The sequence below is a fragment of the Lagenorhynchus albirostris genome, chromosome 3, assembly GCF_949774975.1.
Source record: "Lagenorhynchus albirostris chromosome 3, mLagAlb1.1, whole genome shotgun sequence".
Taxonomy (NCBI): Eukaryota; Metazoa; Chordata; class Mammalia; order Artiodactyla; family Delphinidae; genus Lagenorhynchus; species Lagenorhynchus albirostris.
In genome coordinates, this window is record NC_083097.1 from 18112496 (window position 1) to 18138883 (window position 26388).

Here is a 26388-nt window from a genome sequence, read left to right on the forward strand (position 1 = left end):
CTAGATCAAAACTAGTTTGCTTTATAGGTGACATTTATAACTTGTCAATATTTGTTAGTAACTGATAAGATCAGAGTATGAACCAAGGTTTTCATCTGCCTTTGATATTTCTGTTGTTGATTTATGATAATGCATGCCTTATGAGTTCAATGTAACATGCTATCTCATAGAAATGCTCTCAAAAATTATAAATGAACTTAAGGTACATTTAAAACTCAAGGAGTACCAGATACAAGGAGCTTAATTCTCTCTATTGCCTGATGTCCTTTTCTGAACAAAAAAGCATCTTTTCACAATACCCCTTTTCAGCACCATTATTCAACTTGAGCACATGCCTAATTTAAGAAGCAAATTGTTACTGAACCTCCTTCGTGACTATAGCATTTCTAAAGAATTGTTGGTGTAGACTAACGATGGTTGGTGTTTAATTGTAGAATTCACTAAATATTTGTGGAGTGCCCACTGTGCACTGAACATTGTACTAGGGTTGAAACACATAAAAAGTGGTAAAGTAAGATGCCCACTAATAAAGAGTCTAGTTGGGGAAACACATATAAACAGATGATTTTTATGCCTGGTAGAAAGAAAGAAAAGACACTACAGGAGTGCAAAGAAAAGATGCCTGGTTCAACATGTATTGATTCAGGCAAACCTTCCTGCACACGGTGTGTGGCTGACATTAGAAGGCTATAAAGGAATTATTCACGAGAAGAGAGAGGCAGACAAAGTGAGGAGAGGAGGAAAGGTATTTCAGGAAGCTGCAACAGCAGTAGCAAAACCATAGAGTTTGTGTGGGAAAATATAAGCTGTTGGGAAATACGGGAAAATATCTGAAAGGCACAATAACATGAAAAAAGATAAGTGATTTAGGTCAAGGAGGGTCTCGTAAATTCTATTAAGGAGGTGGGACATGATCTTGTGAGTAATGAACACTTCGAAACGTATAATTAGGGTATGGGTTAAGAGTTCATCACTTTTAGGGCACAGGGTGGATGTATTTGAAGGGGACAAGGCTGTTAGCATTTCCTGTAGACCAGAATCTTGCCAAGAGACAAAGATAAGAGGTGGAAAGATATTTGATTCAATGGGTTGTGAGTAGTTGAAATAACTAGGGCTATGCAGGCTGAAGGAAAGAAGACATAAAACATGCTAGCCGCCTTTAATTTGATCAGGACACTCATGTGAAGGAGGTGTTAGATTTACTTGTTATGTTTCAGTGGGATACAGATAGGACAGGAAAATGGAATCTATAGAAATTAAGATTTTGGATAAGTATATCAAAGACTTTTGCGGTACGCGGGCCTCTCACTGTTGTGGCCTCTCCCGTTGCGGAGCACAGGCTCCGGACGCGCAGGCTCAACGGCCATGGCTCTCGGGCCCAGCCGCTCCGCGGCATGTGGGATCTTCCCGGACCGGGGCACGAACCCGCGTCCCCTGCATCGGCAGGCGGACTCCCAACCACTGCGCCACCAGGGAAGCCCCTATCAAAGACTTTTTGATGTCAGAGTTGCACAGGGTCATAACGGGTTTCCTCAGAAAACCATAAAGCTCCAGGACTACTCAAATATTGACGTCGAAATAGTTGGTGCAGATGTGGTGGAACAAATTTGAGCGTGATTGGAGAGTCTGAATGTACCTTGCAATGCTGAGATTCTGTAACTATTTTCCATATAGAATGAAATCTATTTCTCTTACTTTGCATGGAACATAATTTCTAATTATTGTTTCCTATTAGCACTCTGTTCTAACCTTAACAAATATATCCTACTCTGAGCTCTGCAATAAAGCCTCACTTTTCAAATATATGCTTACTTTTTTCCTAAGCCTTATTTTTAATAATAGCTTCATTCACATACTATACAATTTCCCAATTTAAAATGAACAATTCAGTCATTTTCATATATTCAAGTTGTGCAGTAGGTGGTAGGTTTTAAAACATTTTAAACTTATTAGTTCAAAACTTTTTCATTTAATTCATTAATTGGATAAGCTCCAATTTTCCAGAAATTTCACTTCTATAGGATAAAAATTGTGATGGTGCAAGGTTTCTGATTTCTCCTCTGCTACTTTCTTTTTCATTAAGTGTATATTTTCTAGTGGAATGTTAATTCTTTTAATAATGTTACACAATATTTTTGAGTTATTTTCTTATTATCTGCTCTAGATGTTACCATATGCAGCTTAACTTAGATTCAAATTTATATTAACTTAATTCTAATAAAATATAGAAATGTTACTCCTAGGTAGCCATGTGCTATTATATATCTATACATGTATGTAATACATATATTGTTATCTATAGTACACTGATACAGTAAAAAATACAATAAAACATTGTTACTTAGTACTTTTATTATTTTATGTCTCTTAAAACTGAAAAAATAAAGGAAAATATTTTGGGAAGAGCTAAAGTTCTCCAATCCTACGGGCTCTCTTACCCTGGGAAATTCTCTGCATCACTGCTGCCGGCAGTGGATAGAGGAATGATGGTCTTCTCATTTTGACTCTATGGGAGTGCAAAAAGCAACATGAGGCCCTATATTATCAGGCTGCCTGCCGTAGGGCCTCTGCCCTGTGAGTGAAGTGGAGTGAGTGGAGGAAACAAACTGCCAATCTCAACCACACTCACCAGGAATTTCGCTTCTGGAAACTCAGAGTTGGAGAAGATGAGAAACGCTGGCATCCTGCCCCTCCTGGTAAGATACTGTATCCCATGATTGAGAGCTGAGGAGAGAGGAGCCATGTTTTCTCAGCCATTCCATACAGAGTCCAGAGAGAAATCTCTATCAGGCTGAGCTGGGAGATGGGAGTGGAAGGGAAGAAACAGGTCTGGGGTCAAGTGCCACAGTCTCTTGATGTTCTTATCGCGTTTTAATAGATCTTCTTGAATAAATGTTTCTTCATTTGCTATATGCTCTTAGGAAATTTTCCAGAGACCATATATGATTGTAATTTTTAAAAAATAATTTTCACCATTTATGCTGTTTAACTGGGAGCATGTCTGCAGAGCTCCTCATGCTGCCATTCCTTAAGTAGAAACTCCACCAGTTTTTAGAATTCCTTTCTTCTTTTCTCATTTACTCCAATTAAACTGCATGATATTATTTAAAGCTCTTCTGCACGTATTTGCATTGTTGCAAATCTCTGCAATGAATAGGTCCTTTTCTGATGCTCATAGCACTCAATTGTTTTGCAGATTTTGGCAAACATAAGACAGATTATGTACATTTTGTGCCTGTGATTGTCTTTCTTACTCAAGGCCCTTTAAATTACTTGAGGTTACTTTATTCATCTATGTGTTGCCAAGGACCTGGGACGTTATTTGCACGTTATAGCATCTGGAACTTAAACACTACATTGAATCAATGCACAGATCCTATTCTTACTACCTATATAATAGTTAAATATTTCTACTTCAACCCTATTTAGGGTTTTAGGAATGTCTTATTTAGGACAACAAAACCTTTCTGGTTTGCAGAGGACTTTCTCAGTACTAGTGCTGAATATCCTGAGATCCAAAAAACTCCTTGGTCCCAGTAAAAACTGTGACAATAGATCACCTTACTTCTAGTTAATTCTTACAGCATATTTTACAGTTTAGAAAGCTGAGTCAAACAGAATCTATGCACAATGAATCATTACACACCCACAGTTCATTTTAAATTTAGGTCTATCTGGTAATGTGTTTAAAAATTCAAGAACTTACTTATTGCATACATAAAATAATGTGCCTATCTCTGTTTTATCTTTCTATCTATCAACCAAAATCCAATATCTTAGAAGGGGAGTAAGCAAATTTCATTTATTTAGTCATTTCAGTCTAACACTGACATAGAGTTTGCATTCCATAAATCAACCACCCCTGAGAGGCAAAGAAATAGATATAGAATTAAGAACATGAACTTTCTGGAGAAAGAACTAGGGTGATATACCGGTTCCTTCACTTACCTTGTGCAGTTAGGTTAGGAATCTCACTCCCTAATGTCTGTTCTCCTTGTCTTCTGTAAAATTTGGGAAAATAATACCTACCTAGCAATATAAAAGTAAGTGTGGTATAGACAAAATGAGATAAGATATATGTACCTAGGTATGGAATCATTCATGTGGGGTGTGTACATGTATGTATGTGTGTGTATATATCCTTTCCTCCCTCTCTCTTTCCACATTATTGATTATTTTGTATTATTTTTCAATTAAAAAAAAACTCTTCCTATCACACAAATGTGTGCTTTGTTCTAGAACAAAGTTGTGACATATGTAGCCTTCAAATTTAAAACACCTGAACTACGAAGCCCCCCAACCCCAAACACCTGAAGTACAAACCATGGGCACAATAGCCAGGCCTTATTTCTTACAATGCTGCTTTGGTTCTCATTCACTATTTTCTGGCGTCTAGTTTTTATCTCCATCACCTTGTGATGTTTGATACCCCTTCCTCTGGATGTTATCCTCTTGGAAAGCTTACTGCCTTCTTAGCTGAACATTTTCTACTCAGTAAAAACGTCTTCAGCATCTTCCCATAGCCGGTTAGGTTTTTAACACTAGGTCCTGGCATTTTCCTAAGGTCCTACCTTTGTGTAACTGGCTGATCCCTGTGCCTGACTGAATGATAAACATTAGACAATAGCCATATTCTACTGTGGTATTTTGCCCACTATAGCAATTAGGAGACATAGATAGGATGTGGCCATCAATGAACTGACAATGAAAACACTCCTACATTTCCTGGATATTTTCAGAGAAGACATGACCCGGTTATAAAGTCTAGATCAGTTTCAGGAGAATCACCGTCCCAGAGTTAGCCATCACTGGTTTACTTTGGGTTTGCTACAGTCCACATTCAATCTAAGGGTAGACTGATATCTTAATTGCAACTAATCACATAACCAAGCACGACCCTATGAGGATTTCCCAAGATAGACTCCCACCCATGTCCTCCAGCTGCCTTTTGTCTGTAGAAACACTTTACTCAAAGAATAAATTTAATTAGAGAAGTGAGAAAATACAGAAAGAAAGGAAAACAGTCAAGCAAGACAAAATAATGATAATACTTTGGCCATTAAACAAAGTCAAGGATCTTCTGAGCCATGTCCTTTAAGCTGTTTTGCAGATACTGAAACCCCCAGCAGGTAGAAGAAAGGAACTGCATGCTGCCCACAAGCACGTAGACCCCAGACTGGTTGGAACCAGAGGGTTGATGATGCTGACTCGCAATTACCTCACTACCAACCAATCAGAAAAACGTCCAAGAGCTAATCACACACCCTGCAACCCCATTCCCTCACCCTGTCTTTAAAAACCTTTCCCTGAAAGCCTTCCGGGAGTTTGGGTCTTTTAAGCACTCGTTGCCCTGTACTCCTTGCTTGGCTCCCTGCAATAAAGCTATTCTTTTCTATTTCACCCAAAAATCTGTCTTGGAGATTCAATTTGGTGCTGGTGTGCAGAGGCCGGGTTTCAGCAAAAACCACAATATAATATAAACTGTCTAATTTGGCCCAACTCCCCAGTTTAAATGAGTATAACTTTTAGGTACATACTGTGTTTGAGTCATGTTATACTTACTTGGTGAGTAGATGAAATTCAAATTAAAAAAAGATGCTTAGGATAGATATATGATACAAATCTATAGTTCATAAAAAGTATGCACAGTGACTGTTGATAAGAAACTTGTTTTAACAATTCAATGGAAATCAAAAATTAATGCATTAACTTAATCTTGTGCAGACCACTCGACAGAGAACAATTTTATTATTTTTCTGAAAATGAGTTTTCAGAAATGCCTTAAAGTTTTGTTCTCTTCATTAGGTAAACACTCCCCTTAAAATTGTTTCTTTTAATTTGCCTAATAGCTTTCTCACAGTTAATGGAAAAGCTAACTTTGACCCTATCCCAATTCTCAAACACATTTTGTAAAATAGTACTTGATGATACAGAGTACTTTAAAAATATTACAAAAAAATAAAAAATAAAAAAATAGAAGTATTACATCTCATTTTTTAAGCAATAATAATGTTAAGAGTAATGACTCAGGTCAAGGTAGGAAATATTTTGTCCAGGCACTAATAATAGATCAAAATCTCTTTACTCTTCACTCTTTGCTAGTGTTTGTTTTTTAATTTTTTTTTTGGTCTGGTGGCAGATAACTAAATGAAAGTAAATTCAGTTCAATTTATTTCTATAAACACTTTACTAAGAATTTAAGCCACATACAACACTTAGATTGTAATTGCTTCATCAACATCGCAATTAAATTGTTTTCTGAGGAATCCTAATATGTTTCTCTCAAACTTCCTTAAATAGTAGTTGCTAATTTCCTACTAGTTCCTTTTAGTTTTGTTTTTTCCTAACCCTCCTCCTCATTCTTATTTTCCTCATCACAGATTACATCTTAGTTTAGATAGCTCTATTGTTTGGTTTAAATGTTTGATGAGAAGTTAAACACTAGATCAAATTATTAAATTAATAAAGGCAGAATTATTCTGTCCTTAAATTCTATTTGGAAGCATGTGATACGAATAAAATAGCTCTCTAAAGAAAAAGAAATACACTATATTCTACATATTATTAAAATCATAATTGCTATACTTTTCCTCAAAGTTGCTTATGCTTTCCTCATTCTGGGAGTCCTTTTTTAGTTATTTTTTAATAGTCATATGTGGTCTGCTGACTGTTTATGATCTTACGTTTCTAGATGTTAACCCTCGTCTGCTCCCAAAGCTTTACACCTGGCCTTTGGTTTATTTTTCAGAGACCTCAAAGCAGCTTCCTCTAATGGAAAGAAAATAAAGTTTAGGTAAATATTGATTAAATATGGGCTCTGCACAGGGAGATCAGCTCGGTGCTTTGTGAACACCTAGAGGGGTGGGATAGGGAGGGTGGGAGGGAGGGAGATGCAAGAGGGAAGAGATATGGGGACATATGTATATGTATAACTGATTCATTTTGTTATAAAGCAGAAAATGACACACCATTGTAAAGCAATTATATTCTAATAACGATGTTAAATATATATATATATATACATATATATATATATATATATATATATATATAATGGGCTCTGCACTTAAGAGCTTAGATAGCAAGCATGTCATGGCAGTTTTCTCATTATTAAAAATATGGACAATAATACCTGGGTAAATAAGTAAAGAATGTGATTATGCCTTTGCTCAAGGTCTTCCCATGAAGCCTTGCCAAATTCTTGTAGGAAGCATTTATTGCCTCCTTATTACAAACTTCTATATTCTTACTTCTTTCATCTTATTTATTTATTTCAATTTGTATTAACAGTCTTTCTCAAATGAGAAGAGCAAAATAATTGTATTTTGTTTTCATGATTATACAGAAAGTTTCTTTAGAGTAGGATTGAATTTATTGTTCTATCCATAATATCTTGTACTTGCCTGTATGCATTTAATTATTTTATAAGGACATCTAACTTTTCCTCTTAATAATGACCTGATCACACTCACACATGGAAATATTTGTTTTATATATTTTGAGTATTTAGACATATTTATTCTGAAGTCTTTTTATATAGCTTTATCACAACTGTTCCCTTGAACTGAATCAAATGCCTGTCGTTCCTAATCAAGTTGGATTTATTTACTGTCACTGGAGGCCGCGGCCAAATGTCTCTGAAGAAAGATGTCATTTTAACTAGAGTCATTTACCATTTGATACCCAAATATGGACACCATATTTGAAAGAAAACTTTTATTTACTGTTTTGTTTTGGTTTTTCTTTTTCTGGTAACTGATTTTTCACTTTCTCCTGTGATTATCTACTCTTTAGCTCATTTTTCTCTGAAAATTACTCACATTCTCTTATTAAATAATATGGGGCAGCTTATAAACTGGATCCTGATTATTACAATATTTTCCATGGAGAAGGATTTATATCTATTTATTATATATTTAAAGTAACTAATCTTTAAAAAATCAAAATAATTTTAAAATTTCAAACAACTGTGAGAAAAGGGCTATTCTCTAAGAGCATGTATATAAATTATAGAGAGAAGGAAAACAGCTATGAAATTTGCACTTACATAGAGTACTCAGACTTTGAGAGAAAGCAAAGAAACTTAACCTCTAGCAGGTAAAATGTAAACCCAAAACATTTAAGTCAGTAATAAAGATCACAGACTTGGACATTCCTTCATTCTTAGGAGCTATGTGAAGCATAACAAGATAGCCTCAAAAACAGTTCACCATCCTAATATCTGGACACGCAGCCACTGTATCATTAGAATACTATAAAATATCTTAAAATAAAAGCAAATTCATCATTGGCTACCAAGATCCAATCCTCATAAAAATTAGAGCTGTAGATCTGTATCACAAATCCACTGGATTTTGTCAATAAATTCTTAGTTATGTCTAAATCTTATAAAGACTTTGTAGTTGTCTAGAAAAATGAAAGGTAATAAGTAATAAGATTTTTTTCCATATGTACAAAAAATGTCAACAAAAGAACGGTACATTTTGTTTCTATATTTCCAGCCTGAACAATGTCAATTTTCTCATAGTTGAATTAAACATTTTTCAGATTTAAAGTTATTGTAAGGTTTAAACCAGGGAAACCTATGTAAGTGTATAGAATTCTTGCAGGTATATAATAAGGCCCATAGTTATCATATCTTAAAGAATCAAATATTGTACATTTTTTACTGACTTGTTTTGAATTTCTATTTTGTTTTAGAAGCTACTAAAAACTATGAAATTTATTTGTATTTTCAACAATCCTAGAATTACAAAGCAACTCAAAAACCCAGATATATATTTAGATTAACTTTAGCAGTAGAGCAATTAGTATTTTGACCTTTAGAATCTGGCTGCCTATGTTCAAATTATTTTTCCATCTTTACTGAAGGCATGATTGGGTCTTCCTGGGCCTCAGTTTATACCACTGTAAAATAATAGCTGTGATGTTTAAAGAACTGTGACCAAAGGGCTCAGCCCAAAGACACATACAAATAAGTTATTACAATGTCACTATATGTTGTTAGTTAATTGCCACTGAAGCAAACAAGAGTAAACTTGTTCATCTTGGTACATGTTCCTTGCAATAGCTCCTCTTATGTTGATCATCAATGAATACATCATTTGAAGGGGAAAACAAAATAAGTTTATTCACAAAGGAATTTCTCATTCTCCACAATTAAGTTAAATTCTCCATCAACAACTTCTCAAGTGAGTTACTCTTAAACATTCAGTTGGTATAAATGTACAGGGAATGCTCTTTTCTCCAGTGCAAACAAAATAAGCAGAGTATACTAGTAAAAGTACTTCCTTTCTTTAATATTGTTCAACTGCAAATACAATCCCATTGTAAGAAGGAGATTCTGATGGATGAATAATTTGATAAGCACCTGTAGGAAGCTTACATATCATCAATTGTTTCACTGGAAGTGGCTTCTGCTGAGTTTCTGGGCAATGGTTAAGCAGGAAGATTAAGGAGAGATTACAGATATGCAAATCAAGTCATTGATATTAAACAACTCAGAACTAGCATTAAAAAAAATCTGAAAATGAGGTTTACCAAATCTCAACTCTTTTCTTTACCTTTGTGCCACAATTCTATTCCCTCCAATTAAAATAGTTTCTCATCCTCTATTTCATCTCCTTCATCTTAGACTTTTAAGAATGTATATTTTGGAGAAAAGTCCTTTACCAGATGTGTCTCTTGCAAATATTCACAATGTGAATGCTAACTGAAAGAGATAAGGTAAGCAGTACTCAAAAAGGATTAACAATTTTATCTTAATACATATATAACCTTATGGGTAAAATGTTTTTTCCCAATTGCTATCAGAACTTTCAGTATTTTTTTTAAGAGAACAAGCTATAAGGGGCTTCCCTGGTGGCGCAGTGGTTGAGAGTCCGCCTGCCGATGCAGGGGACACGGGTTCGTGCCCTGGTCTGGGAGGATCCCACATGCCGCGGAGCGGCTGGGCCCGAGAGCCATGGCCGCTGAGCCTGCGCGTCCGGAGCCTGTGCTCCGCAACGGGAGAGGCCACAACAGTGAGAGGCCCGCGTACCACAAAAAAAAAAAAAAAAAAAAAAGAGAACAAGCCATAAGAATAAATTATTTTGCTCTCTGTTAAATAATAGAAACTAGACTTTGAACGAGTAATTAGAGTTATACCAAACAAGTAACTGGACTCTACATAAGACAGCATTTTTAAAGCTCACCTTACAAAAAACGTGTTCATCTCTTTATCAGAAACTATCTTTCATGAATTACTTAATTAATTCTAAGTGGGGATAACCACTGGCATTTAACAACAGCTAGGACTAAATACCACTGAAAGAAATATTGTAAATTTTTAGATCATTTGAAAATGTATAGAGAACATAAGTAGATAAAAAATGCAAAGAATGTAAAATAAAAAGAATAGAGATATTGTGTACAAATGGTAGACATGGAAAGAAAAAGCTGATAGAAACTTATATTAAAAATATTTCAAAGAAACTACAGGAAAAAAAATAAAAAGGAGTGTGGAATTTAGACATTGCAGTAGTAGCTAAACATGTTAACATGTGGGGAGTTTGCCCTATTTGACTTTTTCACAACTGTGCTACACTTAGTGTTTAGGACTCAAGAGAGAGAGAGAGAATTATTTTTTGAAGTTGAATTTTGTATAATGTCTACTTGCAAATGCACTGATAGCATTTAGCTTCCATTAATTCTATTTATAGAAGCTAAGAAGCAAATGGTCATTTTACCAACAAAAAAAAAGAAAAAGAAAAAGAAAAGTATATCCCTGACTACATTGTGATAAAATAGCAGAAATTAAGACCTATAAAGATTATATCCAAACACCCTGGTCTACAGACGCTTACAAAATAAAAAGACCTATTATATTTATATATCTAGGTCTAGATCTGCTTATAATCAATTAAAAATTATAAACGCACACATAAACATACATAAACATTCTACATTTCTTAACCAGTTGCTTTATATATTAGGATAAATACATCAAGAAAATTTTAAAATTAAATTAATTTTGCATATAGTATTTTAAAGAACAAGGAAATATTCTTAACTCTCCAACACCCTTTCATTTTCTGGTTTTGAAGATGGTGGTTAAAAAAGTAAATATATATTTATGCAATAAGCTAAAAATGACAAATACCATGATAGAGTTATATAGTGTCTTTAGTGAATATGAAAGATGTGTAAAAGACAACACTGATAAGAAGAAAGAGAAGTGAGTTAGAATAGCAATGAGGATGCATGTGGTTTTGCCACCTAAAATGGCAGAAGTCTAGGATGAAGGCCATGAAATAGAGGGTAAGATGCTGTTTTAATTGGATGGAATTTAATTCTGTGAACAAAGGTAAAGAGAAAAGTGGAGTTTTGATGACCCTCATTTTCATATTTCTTAATTCTAGTCCTGAGTTTTATAATATTTCAGGTTTGCATATCTGTAATCTCTCCTTGTCATCCACAGGTAACCATTGTCCAGAAACTCAGCGCAAGTTAGACTCAGTGAGACAATTGAGTATGTATAAGCTTCATACATGCTCTTAACAAGTAATGCATCCATCATAATCTCTCTTTTACAATGAGATTGTATCTGTAATTGAGAATATGAAAGAAAGGCAAACCTTTTGTTGCTTATTTGTATGCACGGGAAAAAAATAGCATTCTTAAAACTGAGCAATATGAAAACAAACAACCCAATGAAAAATGGGTGGAAGGGGCTTCCCTGGTGGCGCAGTGGTTGAGAGTCCTCCTGCCGATGCAGGGGACACGGGTTCGTGCCCAGGTCCGGGAAGATCCCACATGCCGTGGAGCGGCTGGGCCCGTGAGCCATGGCCGCTGAGCCTGCGCGTCCGGAGCCTGTGCTCCACAACGGGAGAGGCCACAGCAGTGAGAGGCCCACGTACCGCAAAAAAAAAAAAAAAAAAAAAATGGGTGGAAGACCTTAACAAACATCTTACCAAAGAAGATATATTGATACAAATGGCAAATAAGCACATGAAAAGATGCTCCACATCATATGTTATCCGGGAAATGCAAATTGAAACAACGATAAGGTACCACTACACACTTAATAGAAAGACCAAAATCCAGAACACCAGCAACACCAAATGCTGTCAAGGATGTGAAGCAACAGGTGCTCTCATTCATTGATGGTGGGAGTGCAAAATGACACAGCCACCTTGGAAGATAGTTTGGTGGTCTCTTGCAAATCTCAACATACTCTTGCCATCTGATCCAGTAACTGCACTCCTTGGTATTGACACACAGGAGCTGACAATTTATGTCCAGGTTAAAAACCTGTAGATGGATATTTATGCAGCTTTATTAGTAATTCCTAGGACTTAAAGCACACTCAAGATGTTCAGTAGGTGAGTGGATAAATAAACTGTGGTACATGCTGACAACAGAATACATTTTAGCACTAAAAAGAAATGAGCTATCAAACTATGACAAGATATGGAAAAAGCTTTATGTAAATAGTAAGAGAAAGATGCCAATCTGAAAAGGCTACATACTGTATGACTCCAACTATATGACACTGTGGAAAGGCTAAACTATGGAGACAGTGAAAAGGTCAGGAATTGGTGTGGGGAGGGATAAACAGAGCTCAGAGGATTTTTAAGGAAGTGAAAATACTCTGTATGATATTACAATGATGGATACGTGTCATAATAAATATATTCACAGACTGTACAACACGAGGAGTGAATCCTAAAGTTAACTATACACTTTGAATGATTATGATGTGAATGTAGGTTCATCACTGCAATAAATGTATCCCTCCAATGGGGGATGCTGCTAAAGGGGGAGGCTATGTATGTGTGGTGGCAACAGGCATATGAGAAATCTCTGTATCTTCTCTCAATTTTGCTGTGAACCTAATCTTATCTAAAAAATATACAATCTATAAAAAATTTTAAAAATAAAACATTTTATACCGATACCTCATTTAATTCCTACAAAAATCTTGTTAAATAGGAGAAAAATAGAAAGCGAGCAAGTTTTCAAGTTTTTAATTTTTACCATTTCATTTAATTAATATTTAAAGTAAATTATATGTGTTGCTCTAGGATATCACTTGATAAGTGGGACCTCTGTTTCTTCTCATTCTCTAAGCTTGTTTTGTATTTGAGCTTAGGTTTTTGTCCACAAAACAAGATTTCTGGTGTATTGGAAAGGGCCCTCAAATGAAAATCAGCTACTCTGATAGCCTCCTAATCCACGATGAAAAAATCAATTTCAAGTGATACAAAAATGTTTCCAAAAGTGCATTGACCAGATATGGAAAGTACAGACCAGATATGGAATATAAGATAATTTTAAGTGGGACTCATTTAGACATTTATGTTTTAACAACCAGTTATTAATTATTTTATGTATTACTTTTTACTTATGATAATTAATAATGGTTTTCTATTTATTAATCAATTTCACTACTTGATATTACGTGATGGGTTTTGGTTGGACAAATCATCAAACAAAAGGAGGTAACTTGAAAAATAAACCATTCAATTGTTCTACTAAATACTATAATAATTTACACATGGACGTTTATATACATAAAATAGATTTTAGTTTACTTTATCAGTCTCTTATCCAACCCATCTTACATGGAGTAGGTTTAGAATGGAATTGTCCATTTTCTCATTTTATACAGAAAAATACTTCGATTAAATTTTATTTTGAAATTCATTCATAGGATAACTAAGATTTTTAAATGTTTGGAACAAAAGAAAAATAGCACATACTGAGCAGAATTATCCACTGAAATCTCTCTGTAACTTAAATCACTTATATCCAAAACAAATATTAATTTCCAATGTAACTGAATAGTCACCTGTTTTAAATTTCATTTCTTAAGAGAGTGCCCCACCTCACTAATGGTAGGTACACTCATTATACTCCTATTGGACTCACTAGAAATCATTCCCATGAACTATATAATAAGAGTGTCAAAGGATATAGAATATTAGAGATAGGAAATCAGTTCATCTAAAGGCAAAGGCTAGAAACACAAAGGAAACAATAACTAGAAATTAAGCTCACAACAAGAGGGGACAGGATACGGTATATTTGGGGGCATTACACCTAACTGAACCTTTCTTCTAAGGTTTTGCAATCCCTGGTTAATGTCATTGCTTTCTGCCTCTTTGCTGTGCTCAGTGATGATGAAGTAATAATATTTATAAAATACCCAGTGGTGTGGAATAACCTAATCTTAAATTAATACCTTCCACAATAACCCTATGAAAAGGGTAATGCAGAGCAGTAAATGCAGTAAAGCAAAGGAAGACAAAACAAACAGAGCATACCTACACATGCCAAGTAACTTGTCATTTTGATGCTTATTTTTTATAACATATTTTTACTATCTTTCTTAAGTGAGCAAACATGCTTTCAGACCAAGAAGAGATGATCCATACCCCACATTCCTCAACTGACATGATTCAAGTTTATTGTTTACTCCAAGAAAATGAAAGTAAGACAACTTTCATGTTGATTCAAAAGCTCCTCTGTCTTTTGACAACCCCTCACGGGGATCAATTAAATCCATCTCTGTCTGCAGCTTCAGTGAGTCAGGCTGCTGCCCATTAGAAAAAAAGACTGGGGATACTATTTCATTTCACATAAAGTAGCACTTGTCAGACACTAGTTTCTGTGACATCAAAAACAAACAAACAAACAGATAAAGAAAATAGGCTTGTACCTGGACAGTTTCTCTAAAATGTAGCCTTCTTTTATTCTTCACACCAGGGTCTTGATCTAATCATTTTCTTATATTTAGAAGTTTGTAATTCTCACCTTACCTTTACTGGGTGGTATTTTTTACTTTTCAACTCTCCAATTTTTTGGTTTTAAAGTATTTCATTAAAATAATATTTTATTCATATCTCGACCTCATCTTGCTATTATCAGTATTCAAAATTGAACATATGGACTTCCCTGGTGGTTAAGAAGCCGTTAGAGCCCTGGTCCAAGAAGATCCCACATGCAGCAGAGCAACTAAGCCCGTGAGCCACAACTACTGAGCCTGTGCTCTAGAATCCACGAGTCACAACTACTGAGCTCCCATGCCACAACTACTGAGCCTGCACTCTAGAGCCCGCAAGCCACAATTACTGCAGCCCGCATGCCTAGAGCCCGGGCTTCGCAACAAGAGAAGCCACTGCAATGAGAAGCCCGCACACCGCAACGAAGAGTAGGCCCTGCTCGCCAAAACTAGGGAAAGCCCACGTGCAGCAATGAAGACCCAATGCAGTCGAAAAAATAAAATAAAATAAAAATAAAGCAAAATAAAAAATAGTACATATAGTAAATTAAACAACTTAGCATGTTCTCTAAGATATTGTGTCCCACTATGTCTCACAATTCTCATCTATTGAACTGTAGAGAATTTCAATCCATGTTTATTTACCTTTTTATTACTTTTTTACAGCCTTCAATATTTCTTCCATTCTGTTTACATTCTTGAAATTACCTATGAATCCACTCAGCAGGCATTTTCCACTTTCACAATGACCAACAGCACACTCAGGGTATTCAGGAACAAGACTGATGAATGATGACAGATTAATGTATAACAACTACTAACGTAGCAGATTCTTGAGAATGCCCCTGTGAACACTGGTAATAAACAGACTTCTCTGGAGTTTAACTGACAGTGAATCATGCTGTAATATGAGCATGTAAAACAACTTGAACCCAATGAGGAAATGAGCCAGCATTCAACCTGACATGTAGGGGCACTCAATAATTGCTCTTTTTCTTCCCTTTCCCAAGACAAATGTGCTTTTTTAGTTCTCTCTTGATCACAGACATGCTTCAAGAAGGAAAGTGTTCAGGCGACTTTGGGGGATGGATTCAGACAAATACAAAGAGCAGAGCTTTCATGCTCTCAAGCCATATCCTGAAATTTTTCTCTATGCTATGAATGTGTTGAGAATACCGCTGAAAGGATGCTTTTTTTTTTTTAACCATTAATTACCCCATGGCTTAAAATCTTGTGAGATATATGTCTATGTATTTTTCCTATGTCGACAGAGTGGTGTTTTGCTTTAAAAGTCTACTTAATGTGTTCTTTGGTTTGGATTTTGCATTCTATAAGCTTCAACCCTTTAGAGTTAGAAGATTTGGAACAAATCACGTTTCTCTCTCTCTCTCTCTCTCTCCTTTTAGTTTGCACCTGCTAATTCCAGATCCCAGTCCTTCCCTCCCCTACACCCCCTCCCCATCGGCAACCGCAAAGTCTATGAGTCTGTTCCTGTTTTGTACGTATGTTAATTTCTTCCCCCCCCACCCCGTTCTTATAGGCACGTGGGCACCTGGAAGCGATTAAGCATACAGAGGAAGCAAAGTTGAATCAGAACAAGTCTCAAAATACGTTGTAGGATCGATTTATAAGGGAGGAAAAGGGAATCCCACCATGTTTCAGCAATGCAAGTGGCATTTATGGCGGGGGGGGTTGTATTTTCTTACTCTTTCTTATTCCATCGATTGCTTTGTTGACTCACTACCAAGCAGCCTTATGCCAGTAAGGAAATCCTTGCAAAGTCTGGGCTTTGAGCAACTCCACAATGCCTCTTACCTTAAGACTGACTCTAATTATGCTTCCATCAGCATATACAACTGCCACAGTGAAAAAATGAGCTGCAAATTTAAAACAGTAAAACAAATCTTTTTCAAGCACTAACTTTGGGTAAGGGACAGAGATTTTAGAATAATTGAAAAATGTATTCTATATCTATGATATTTCAGGCACTGTGAAAGTATCTTAATATCGTTATTCATGAGAATCATCCTTTTAGGCTTACTATTAAATCCCTTTTGTGGATAAAAAAATTGAGGTTGACCAGCATGAGTGACAAGCCTAACATCAGGTCACTACTAAACCCTGTTGCAGGGATTGATATCAGATGTTTTTGTTTAAATCCTATGTTTTTTCTTCTATTCTTATACTTACTATGTAAAGTGATTTTCAAGCGTTGTATTCTCTAAATAATTCATGCAAGCCTGGTCAGAGTGTTGTTTTATTTTCTTTCTCTTTCTGACACAGAAAAGAAAACGTTTCTTTTTCTTACCTTACGGCACTGCTGCCGACATCGAGGTCTTGGGCAGTGACGGCGCCAATGATGGTCCCAACTGGAGTGTCTTCGTAAACCTCCATGGTGTAGAGGGGCTTGCTGAAAACCGGCGGCTCGCCCACATCCAGCACGCTGATCTTCACTGTGGCAGTGTCCTTAAAAGGGCCCGCAGAGTGAAACCGGTGGTCAAGGTGCAGGTTGGAGGCCTCTACTTTAAAAGTATAAGCCTTCTTTGTTTCAAAATCCAATGGCTGTAGCGAGGACAAATCAAAAGTGAGGAGATACATTCATATAGGATGTGGCAACGATGGTGGACAGAGTAATTTGCAAGTTAATATCAAATGGTCATTTTCCTTTAATAATTAGTGGGTAAGGGAAGTACAAGTTAAACATTTTAAGAGTCGACCAGTTGTAGAAGTGTCTGGGTAACTTGTACATGTCATCAGCTGCATACATTTAAATGACATGCACACATATGTACTAGATAGGGCTTATTCCTTTCACATGAGTGGTTACAACTGCAGGAGATCAAGTACCTATTAAGGATGCTCTTATCCAGTACTGACATCTGGTGGAATTAAGCAGTAATTAAAAGTACAACAAAATTGAAAGATACTTTTAGATTCCAGCTAAAAATTTGGTGTAGCAAACTATGTTTTTTTCTTGGACAAATTTTATTATTTTGACAATAATATCCTTTTCTATTGAATACTTTTAATGTCTAGGTATTTTTGCTGCCAAGGACTATATCCAGAGTTTTGGTCCTTTGTGTTGTCAGCATTACACATAGAATTAGTAGGCATGGTAATGCATGATCAGGATATATGACCAAGAATTAAGGCTTTGAACATATAGGATTAAAGAACAACATGAGACAAAATATTTGGATGTAATTTGTCCTTGGAGTCACTGATCATTGATTTTTCACTTTACACTGCTTATATTTACCTTTTTCTGAATATTAGTTTTATGTTCCCAATAACTGGAAATATTATATTACAGAAATATGATGTTGCTGTAGTGCTTTATTAAAATGAAAACTTTAAGGTCACTGGCTGTGACTTCTAATCACGTATGACAAACTAAGACATGAAATTAACATTAACATAGTTAATTAACATACTGATTTTCTGGGACCTTTAGAAGTTTCTGTTTTCTAAATTAATTCCCTCTGGTATGACTCCCATGATGTGCTAATTGCTGTGTCAACATATCTCTTTTTTGCCTCAGTACACCTGAGGGAAATAAAGTGGGTATATTTCTCTCTTTTAAGGACAAGATTGCTGTTTTATGCTTTTCCAGTGAAGAAGGGAAAAGAAAAGAAAGAAAATCACTGTGAAATCCTTAAAAACTCACAAATCTATAAGTTTATTATAGCAAACAGTAACACTTCTTGGACTTGACATTAAGTTTCTTTCACAGTAATTTTCACTCAGGGAAATCTATCTTTATCTTCCCTGTAATCGTTCCCCTTATTTTGTTTAATTCGTCCAATTTTTATTCATGTATTTCTTTGCCTTAGACTCAATGCTTTCTTTTAGTTTTTATATTTTTATTTATTCAGCTCATACCTGTTTACATAGAATACTGATTTTCTTCAATTTCTGTCTTCTTGCTAAGACTTTTCATTTGTCTTAAAGCAATATAAGTAAAGTTATTGACTAATATGTCATGGTTGATATTGGGACTGTTGATTAAACAGACAGAAACATAATATCTGGAAAAAGAGATGATGATGCTACTGTTTTGATCAGCCCACAGTTTGACTACAGTGTTTTGTTAAAGGATCAGGCTCAAGAAAAGCCAACCAATTCACAAAATAGGGTAACAAAATATTATTCAAACCAAAAATGCAAAACTGTTACCATTACTTGGAATGTTAATCCTGGAATGAAGAAGACAGAGACAAAAAAGGATAAACCTTTACAAATATTGAATATCAGTTAGGGTTATTCTATAAGTCTCTCAATGGGAAATTAACAATAAATTATTAAACATGGCAACTTTAAGCTAAAAAAGGAAGAAATCTCAAACGAAACCATTCAAAACTAAATTAATTTTAAAAAGTGTTGATTGCCTACATGGTGGTAAGACCTGGGATACATTCCAGGAGGACAGAATGAGGCAAAGATAAATAAGGTTTGCCATCTTGTTTAATGACTGAGTTGTTTGAATAAGTAGTAAGTCCCCCATCATTTGATGTATTCAAGAGAAATCAGGTGCCATAAGAGATACTTGAGTGATGTATAATTTATAAGCTGTACAAGCTAGTTTAAGTTAAAGAACATATAGAAATATACTTCGTGTTTTGTAAACTCTAAATGCCATCTCGATGAATGTTAAACAATACAATTTTTTATCATAGTTACCCCTAACTTCTAGTGTAAGATGATTTTGATTTTATCATCTCAGGTCCTTTTGCCTAGAAGGCTATTTGAGCTGCCTTGACTGATACTTACCCCCTTCTTTGGCCCAGAATTAACTTCTCTTAAAATGTAGAAATTAGTACCAATTGTTCATCCTTTCCCTCTGTACTTCTCCTAGACATCGGAATGTTTCTGATTGTCTGTAGGATTAGGCAAATTCTTTCTAGACAAGATCTCAATTTTATTTACCTAGTTAATTAACATGTCACTGCTCTCTGATGGACTTGACTTCCCACTTTGGAGTCCATTTCAAACCCAGGAATGAAGGGAGAATTCCAAAACCTTTTCTATATTTTGTTTTAGGAGATTAGACATAATCTATGCCTTTTAAGAACTCCTGACCTGTCACAGCAGACAAATATTTAGTGGGCAGGTGATAAAGAGTGAGATGAAAGAAACTATCTGTACATACAGATATTCTTTTATGACTGAAAACTTATCTCCTGCAGTGATCAAACAACTGAAGAAAATTGTAGGAGAAATGCCACAATAATATTCTAGAGGGCCTTACCTCTTTGTGACCCTGGCCCTTAGGCAATGCCATTGTATAAAACCGGATAGCTCAGAAAGAGCAAAAACAAAAATCAATACCAATCTCTCTCTAATTGACTTTATCCGACTCATCTGACAGACTACCCACCACTCTTTGTGGAGGAGGGGGGGTGGGATGGTGCCGAGGAATGAAATTCATCTAACTTTGTAATCAACAAAAATCCTCTTATCTGAAACAAGTATAGAAAAAACAGGATTTTTTATTATTGTTAGGAAGTGAATCATATTCCATAACAGAAATCCATTATTATGAAGTGGAAATAATTTAGCTCTCGCACAATAAATAGAAAATTTTGTGGTACCGCTTGGGGTACATTCAGTTTTATGAACCTTTCTAGAAAAGTAAGAAAATGATTGATTAAATAGAATTTAGTTTAGTAGTTCCTTTGTCCTCAGGATGTTTCAATAAAGGAAGGTTAGTGAAACCAGGATTTTCAGGAAACAATTATATCGTAGGGAGTTGTACAGTAAGAAACCTAAACTGTGAAGAAATGGAGGGACTTCCCTGGTGGCGCAGTGATTAAGACTCCGTGCTCCCAATGCAGGGGGTCCAGGTTCAATTCCTGGTCAGGGAACTAGACCACATGCATGCTGCCACTAAGAGTTCGCATGCTGCAACTAAGGAGCCCGCCTGCTGCAATTAAGGAGCTGGCGAGCCACAACTAAGACCTGGAACAACCAAATAAATGAATAAATTTAAAAAAGAAATGGAGTAGGATATATTTAATTGTTCATTAGATATAAAAGGAAAAAATTGGGCAAGATATAATCTTTCTGATTCTTTGTTTTTAGCCACTTTCTCTGCTTTTACTTTGCTGAGGTCCAGGTCATGAAAAACTACATAAAACATTAAAGTACCAAAATATTTTCTCATTTCAAAGAAGGATGAACAATTTTTGGCATAAAATACAAAAGAATAATTCCCTGTGCTCTTCCAGGCCTCATCATGTTTCCAGATAATGTTGAGTGAAAATGGAGAGCTAGAGTTATATTTTGAGGAATTTGAAAAGTAGCTTTGGCAGACAGAATTCCCAAGGTGTCCCCAAAATTCTCACCCCCAAGGACAAGATAATCTCTTCTATAATCTCTTGTAAAATTTGCAGCCCTTGAGTGTGTGATGGGCCTCTGAACCGAATGGGATATCACCCCTTGAATTTGTTAAGTTTTATGGAAAAATAAATGATTGAAATATAATCAGGGTCTTTAATCACTTAACATTCAGTTAACCACAAGGGAGATTTTGCTTGAAGGGTCTGATGTAATCATGTGAGCCTTAGTAGAAGGAGGTACTACAGATGATCTCCTGGCCTTGAAGAAGTAAATTTGTGATATAGGAGCCCACCTGACAAGTGCCTGGGGTGCCTCTGGGAACTGAGACCGGATCTTGACCAACAGCCAGCAAAAAAGTAGGGCCCACAGTCATAAAGCCGTAAAGAAATGAGTTCTGCCAAAACAAGTAACCTTGGGAAAAAACTCTGTGCCTCAGATCAGTCGCAGCAGTGGCCTACACCTTGATTTCAGCCTGGAAGACCCTGAGCAGAAGACTCACATATACTATGCTCTGACCCACAACTGCTTGTGCTTTCATCGCTCTTTACTTTCTGCTCTTCTCTACTGGTTCATTTTGTTATGATGAACATGTACCATTTTCACCATCACAGTAGAGTCCTCACTCTTAACAAAATGTATCCTTTAGAAATGACTCTACTCTCTCAGTCATATCATAGGTCTTAACAGTGAATGGAAAGGAAAATTGTCAATGAACCCAAATAACTGAAGGCTGTAAATGTATCTGAAAGAGAAGATGCTTTTCAAGACAAGCAACAAGAAAGCAGATTTATACCAGGCTGAACAAAGATAAAAAGACACTAGGAACAAGCTCTTGTAAGGAAGGTTTATGATACGAGGCTGAACTAAAAAGATAAGACTTTCAGATCAAGCATCATTTTAAAGGAAAATCAAGTTCCTCAAACTTAATTTTTTTAACAATACAGCAGTCAATTCATTTACTCCTTGCTAGACTTTCCTATTAGCTAATAAATTAGTCTAAAACTCTACCACTACTCAAGTCTCATATTAAATCATCCATAGATGATGTCTGTACCTACTTCTTTAATTGATTTATTCAATTTAATTCTGCATAAATTGAATCAAATATTTGAGTAGATTTTATTTTGTCACAGTAGGAATTGAGGATATCTTGGTTCATGAGTTAAATTAAGTCCATTTTTTTTTAGAGAGAGAGGAAGAGTCAGGATGAATAATAAGTAAATAATACTTTTCAGTTAGTGGTAAGATTTATGAGGAAAATAGTATAATGGGACATAAGATAAATAAGCAAATGGTAGCATCCCAAGTGGTAATAAGTGCTATGGAAAAATCCAAAACTTGCAAGACAGATGTGTATTGTGTGTGTCAGGGGTAGATGGGGAAGAATGCGTGTGTGTTTATGTGAGAGGGAGCTATGGGAGGGTCTGGTATATCCCATCATCACTGAGGAAGAAATTCAACTCAGTGTCACACATACAAAAAATGTCAAGCAGTTATCTGATGGATAAAAGTTGTCACATTATCAGATGAGAATGCCCCTATCATAAAGGGGAAACAGTGAAATGTGGCCATTTTTAAAATGTAGATTTTAGTTTTGACAAATTTTAACAGTATTTCAGTTCTAAAATTTTAAAAGCTTAAAAGAACAATAGAATTACCAGACAAAAAGTGTCTGTCAAGTAAAAATATTAAAATGAAGAACCATATAATTAATATACCTTGTCTCTAAAAAATTTTTTACAGAACTATTTACTAGAAATGATTTTAATTTTTCTGTGGGCAAGTTATCAACTCTAGGTTTTTGTGCAGAACTGCAAATTTTTGATAATTTTAATGAATTAACTTAAGAATCATGGCATCGTTTCTAAGCCATATTTCAGTGACAATAATTTTTGCAACAAATTCAGTAACTAAGATAAAACAAAATAAAAAAGAATTGGGGGCTTCCCTGGTGGCACAGTGGTTGAGAGTCCGCCTGCCGGTGCAGGGGACACGGGTTCATACCCCGGTCTGGGAAGATCCCACATGCTGCAGAGCGGCTGGGCCCCGTGAGCCATGGCCACTGGGCCTGCGCATCCGGAGCCTGTGCTCCACAACGGGAGAGGCCACAACAGTGCGAGGCCCGCGTACCGCAAAAAAAAAAAAAAAAAAAAAAAGAATTGGAAGAACACCTAGTGCTTTTATTTGAGTGTTTGTGGTGATATTTTCCCTAAGAAAGAAAAGATTTCATCAACTGTTACTAATGCCTAAGCAAGATATACGTTTTATAGGCACATGCAGTGTAAGTCATGGCCATCGGGGGAGGGGGAATTCTTTTTAACTTCTTGAATGTCCACTCTCACATTTTACCTTCTAATATATATTGTTTTTCACAATAGTTGAAAGTATATGCTTTTCACATATGTTCTATAATTTACTGCAAGTTGTGTAGTCTTGAAAAATTTACTTTTCTCCAATGAGCTTCATATTTCTCATTTATATAATCAGTAAAGCAATATTTTTCTAAATACTTTAAAAACATGTTGAACTCTGCATGGTATGTGAATACTAAGAAAAGTATTGCATCTGAAATTAAAACAATAAACCAACATGATTTTTTTTAAAAGAAATTTAAACACCCTGTATATTTTAAGCATTTCCTTTATCATGGCGACACAGATATAGATATGGCAAAGTATCTTTAGGGGCTTAAACTATAGTAGAAAGAAGCAGATGCATTTAGAATATGAGTACCTTTAAGTCTCATAGGTGCTTGGACAGAAATGGTAACATTTGGGGAAGAAAGTAAGGAGGGATCAACTTTCCCTGAGGTACTCAAGGAATTCTTTGGTGAGGGACATGAGTGAGAGCCATGTTAAAGAACAGGAAAAAATTAATAGAAATGCTCATGTAAGGTGGTGCCTTCTATGCAGAAGGAAGAATAGCACAGCATCTTCCGTAGAAATTGCAATGAGTTTGGTGTGGTTGGAATGTAGCAGGTGAATATGTGTGTGAGTGTGTGTGTGTGTGTGTGTGTGTGTGTGTGTGTGTGTGTGTATGAAGAAGATGATAATAGAAAATATACCATTTGCTCTTTATCTTACTAGTGATAGGAGTCAGAAACAGATTAGGAGTGCGAGTAAAATAAACAGATGTAGGTTTCAACCATTCACTCATAAAGTAAATGGATGAACATAAGGTGTGTGGCTCAGAAAATAGCCATTGAAGTGGTGGAAAAGAGTAACAAGGATTGTTGTAGGTCAACCCATGAAGAGCAGAAAGGGTAATTTTAATCCAAGTTCAGAAGGAATCAGTGATCAGGCTTCCCGTCCTATTCGGAAAGGGGAGTTCATGGTAATGGAAGCAGCATAAGAATAAGCCTAGATTTCTGCTTTAAGGAACTGGAGAGGAAGTAGGGCCTTATCCAGGAAGGAGAAAATGTGAACAGGCATGCTTTGGTTGGGAGAAGACAAGGAATTCAGCTTTGGACATTTTGAATGTGAAAAGACTAACACACACAAGTTAGAAATGTCTACAAGGCAGTAAACAATGTTCATTTGTTATGTCAACTTGGGGGCTAGTTGAGAGTTGATGAGACTAGGGAAGTGAGATGTTTAAAAAGAAGATGAAGATAAGTATTTACAAAAACAGGAGCATAATATTTACAGAAACAAACACCACGTATTTTTCTTTGAAATTTTCATGTTTTTATGACAAAAACAGGAATATTTTAAACAATAAATTGAAGTGTATGCTTGGTTATATAAAACAAGGTATTCCTATTTTTTTTATTTTTTCTAAGAGTTATTCAAAAATTAACCACATGATGGTGCTATGCTACCAAATCATTTGATGTGAATTCACTCCCCTGCTATTTGAGATGTCAAAAAGAAAATGAGTTTTAGTGACTAATGGGACATAAATAAAATTGTCCAATGAGACCAGTTGAGAGTTTAGCCTATTTATTTAAAATTCTGGTGAAGAATAAAATATTTTAGCTCTTGTTTTTAAGGAAAAAGAAAATAATTCACCTTGGATTCACTGTGATCACAGTTATGGTTATTTGAAATGAAATAATATTGCCAAGTACAGCAAAATAGTAAGGATTTTTTAATTCCAAAAATGTTTACTTATTTTAAACTAAATAGGAAATCACTTTACCGTTCTTTATTTTAAACAGATATCATTACTTGTTAGTTCCAGATAGATATTTTGTAGAAATAGCACAGAACTGGCTTAGAAATTATTCAAGACATTAAAATTGTTCTTTTGTACAATTTAAGTATTCATCCCACTATTTAATTGCCTAAATTTCTTAATCAGTAACAAGAAAACCACAGTGTGCCTATAAATAAACATGTATTTTCCGTTCTTGAATGTTTTTAACTCATGAAACTTTATATTTATATCCAATAAGTATATATTTATTCTCACTTATCCAGTAGGAAATAAAAACTACTGACTAAAAATGTATTTCATTTAACTTTTCATGTAAGAATGAAATTGCTGAATTTAAAATACCTTACTCTCTCTTATTTTAAATGTAACTTATCGCCTAATTTTTAGATGTGACAAAAAATTTTTTTAAGTTTTATTACCCTAATTTTGTTATTGTTTCTATTGCTATAATACTTAGCAACATATAGGGTACTTTTTATTTGTTCATTCTTTCCTCAGTGCAATAGGACGTAAGTATAAAGTAAGAATAGTTTGTTTCTTTAAAAAAATATATATATATATCTTGTGCCTTGTAGAGATATATAAAGTTGCATAATGTTATTCTGAATTCAAAGTGACACAGTGAAATGGCATTCTGTCACAGTGCTCATAAACTGAATCCAAGTTGAGGTTTAAAAGAAATAAAATAAAAATGCTTTTTTTTTCATTCTTCTCAGCTCATACAAGCATGACCATCATTTTTATACATGTACACCCTCCCTCCATGCAGAAAGAAGAGAAGGGGGGAAATGGTGAAGGGAAAGTAAATAAAAATTTTGGAAATAAAACTATAATGAGAATATGTGCTTCAGAGAATATTAAGCATTTTCATTTATTTTTTAAGTGAGCTTAAAAAAGAAAAATGCTCCGAAAACAAAGAATATCATTATATTCAAAAACAGATACATATTCAAATGTAGAGTATATATTTTTAGATTTTTTAGATGCGTGTAATATACTTAAAAACATAATTTCTGTATGAATTTGGTTTTACATCAAAACTCTTCATTGCAATTCTATGCTGAGATATTGCAGGGAGAAGTTTCCAAAGAGTAATTTTAAGATCATTATGGAACAAATACTGCTGT

General features: G+C 35.2%; 1 protein-coding gene across 2 annotated transcripts in view; it reads right to left on the minus strand.

Moving 5' to 3' along the window:
• The window catches only part of CDH12 (cadherin 12), a 270731-nt gene that overhangs the window by 28169 nt on the left and 216174 nt on the right, over nt 1-26388 (minus strand). For both annotated transcript variants that reach the window (XM_060146002.1, XM_060146001.1), the window contains one exon: nt 17073-17326. In XM_060146002.1, the coding sequence (XP_060001985.1) occupies nt 17073-17326 (254 nt within the window). The remainder of the gene's footprint in view (nt 1-17072; nt 17327-26388) is intronic.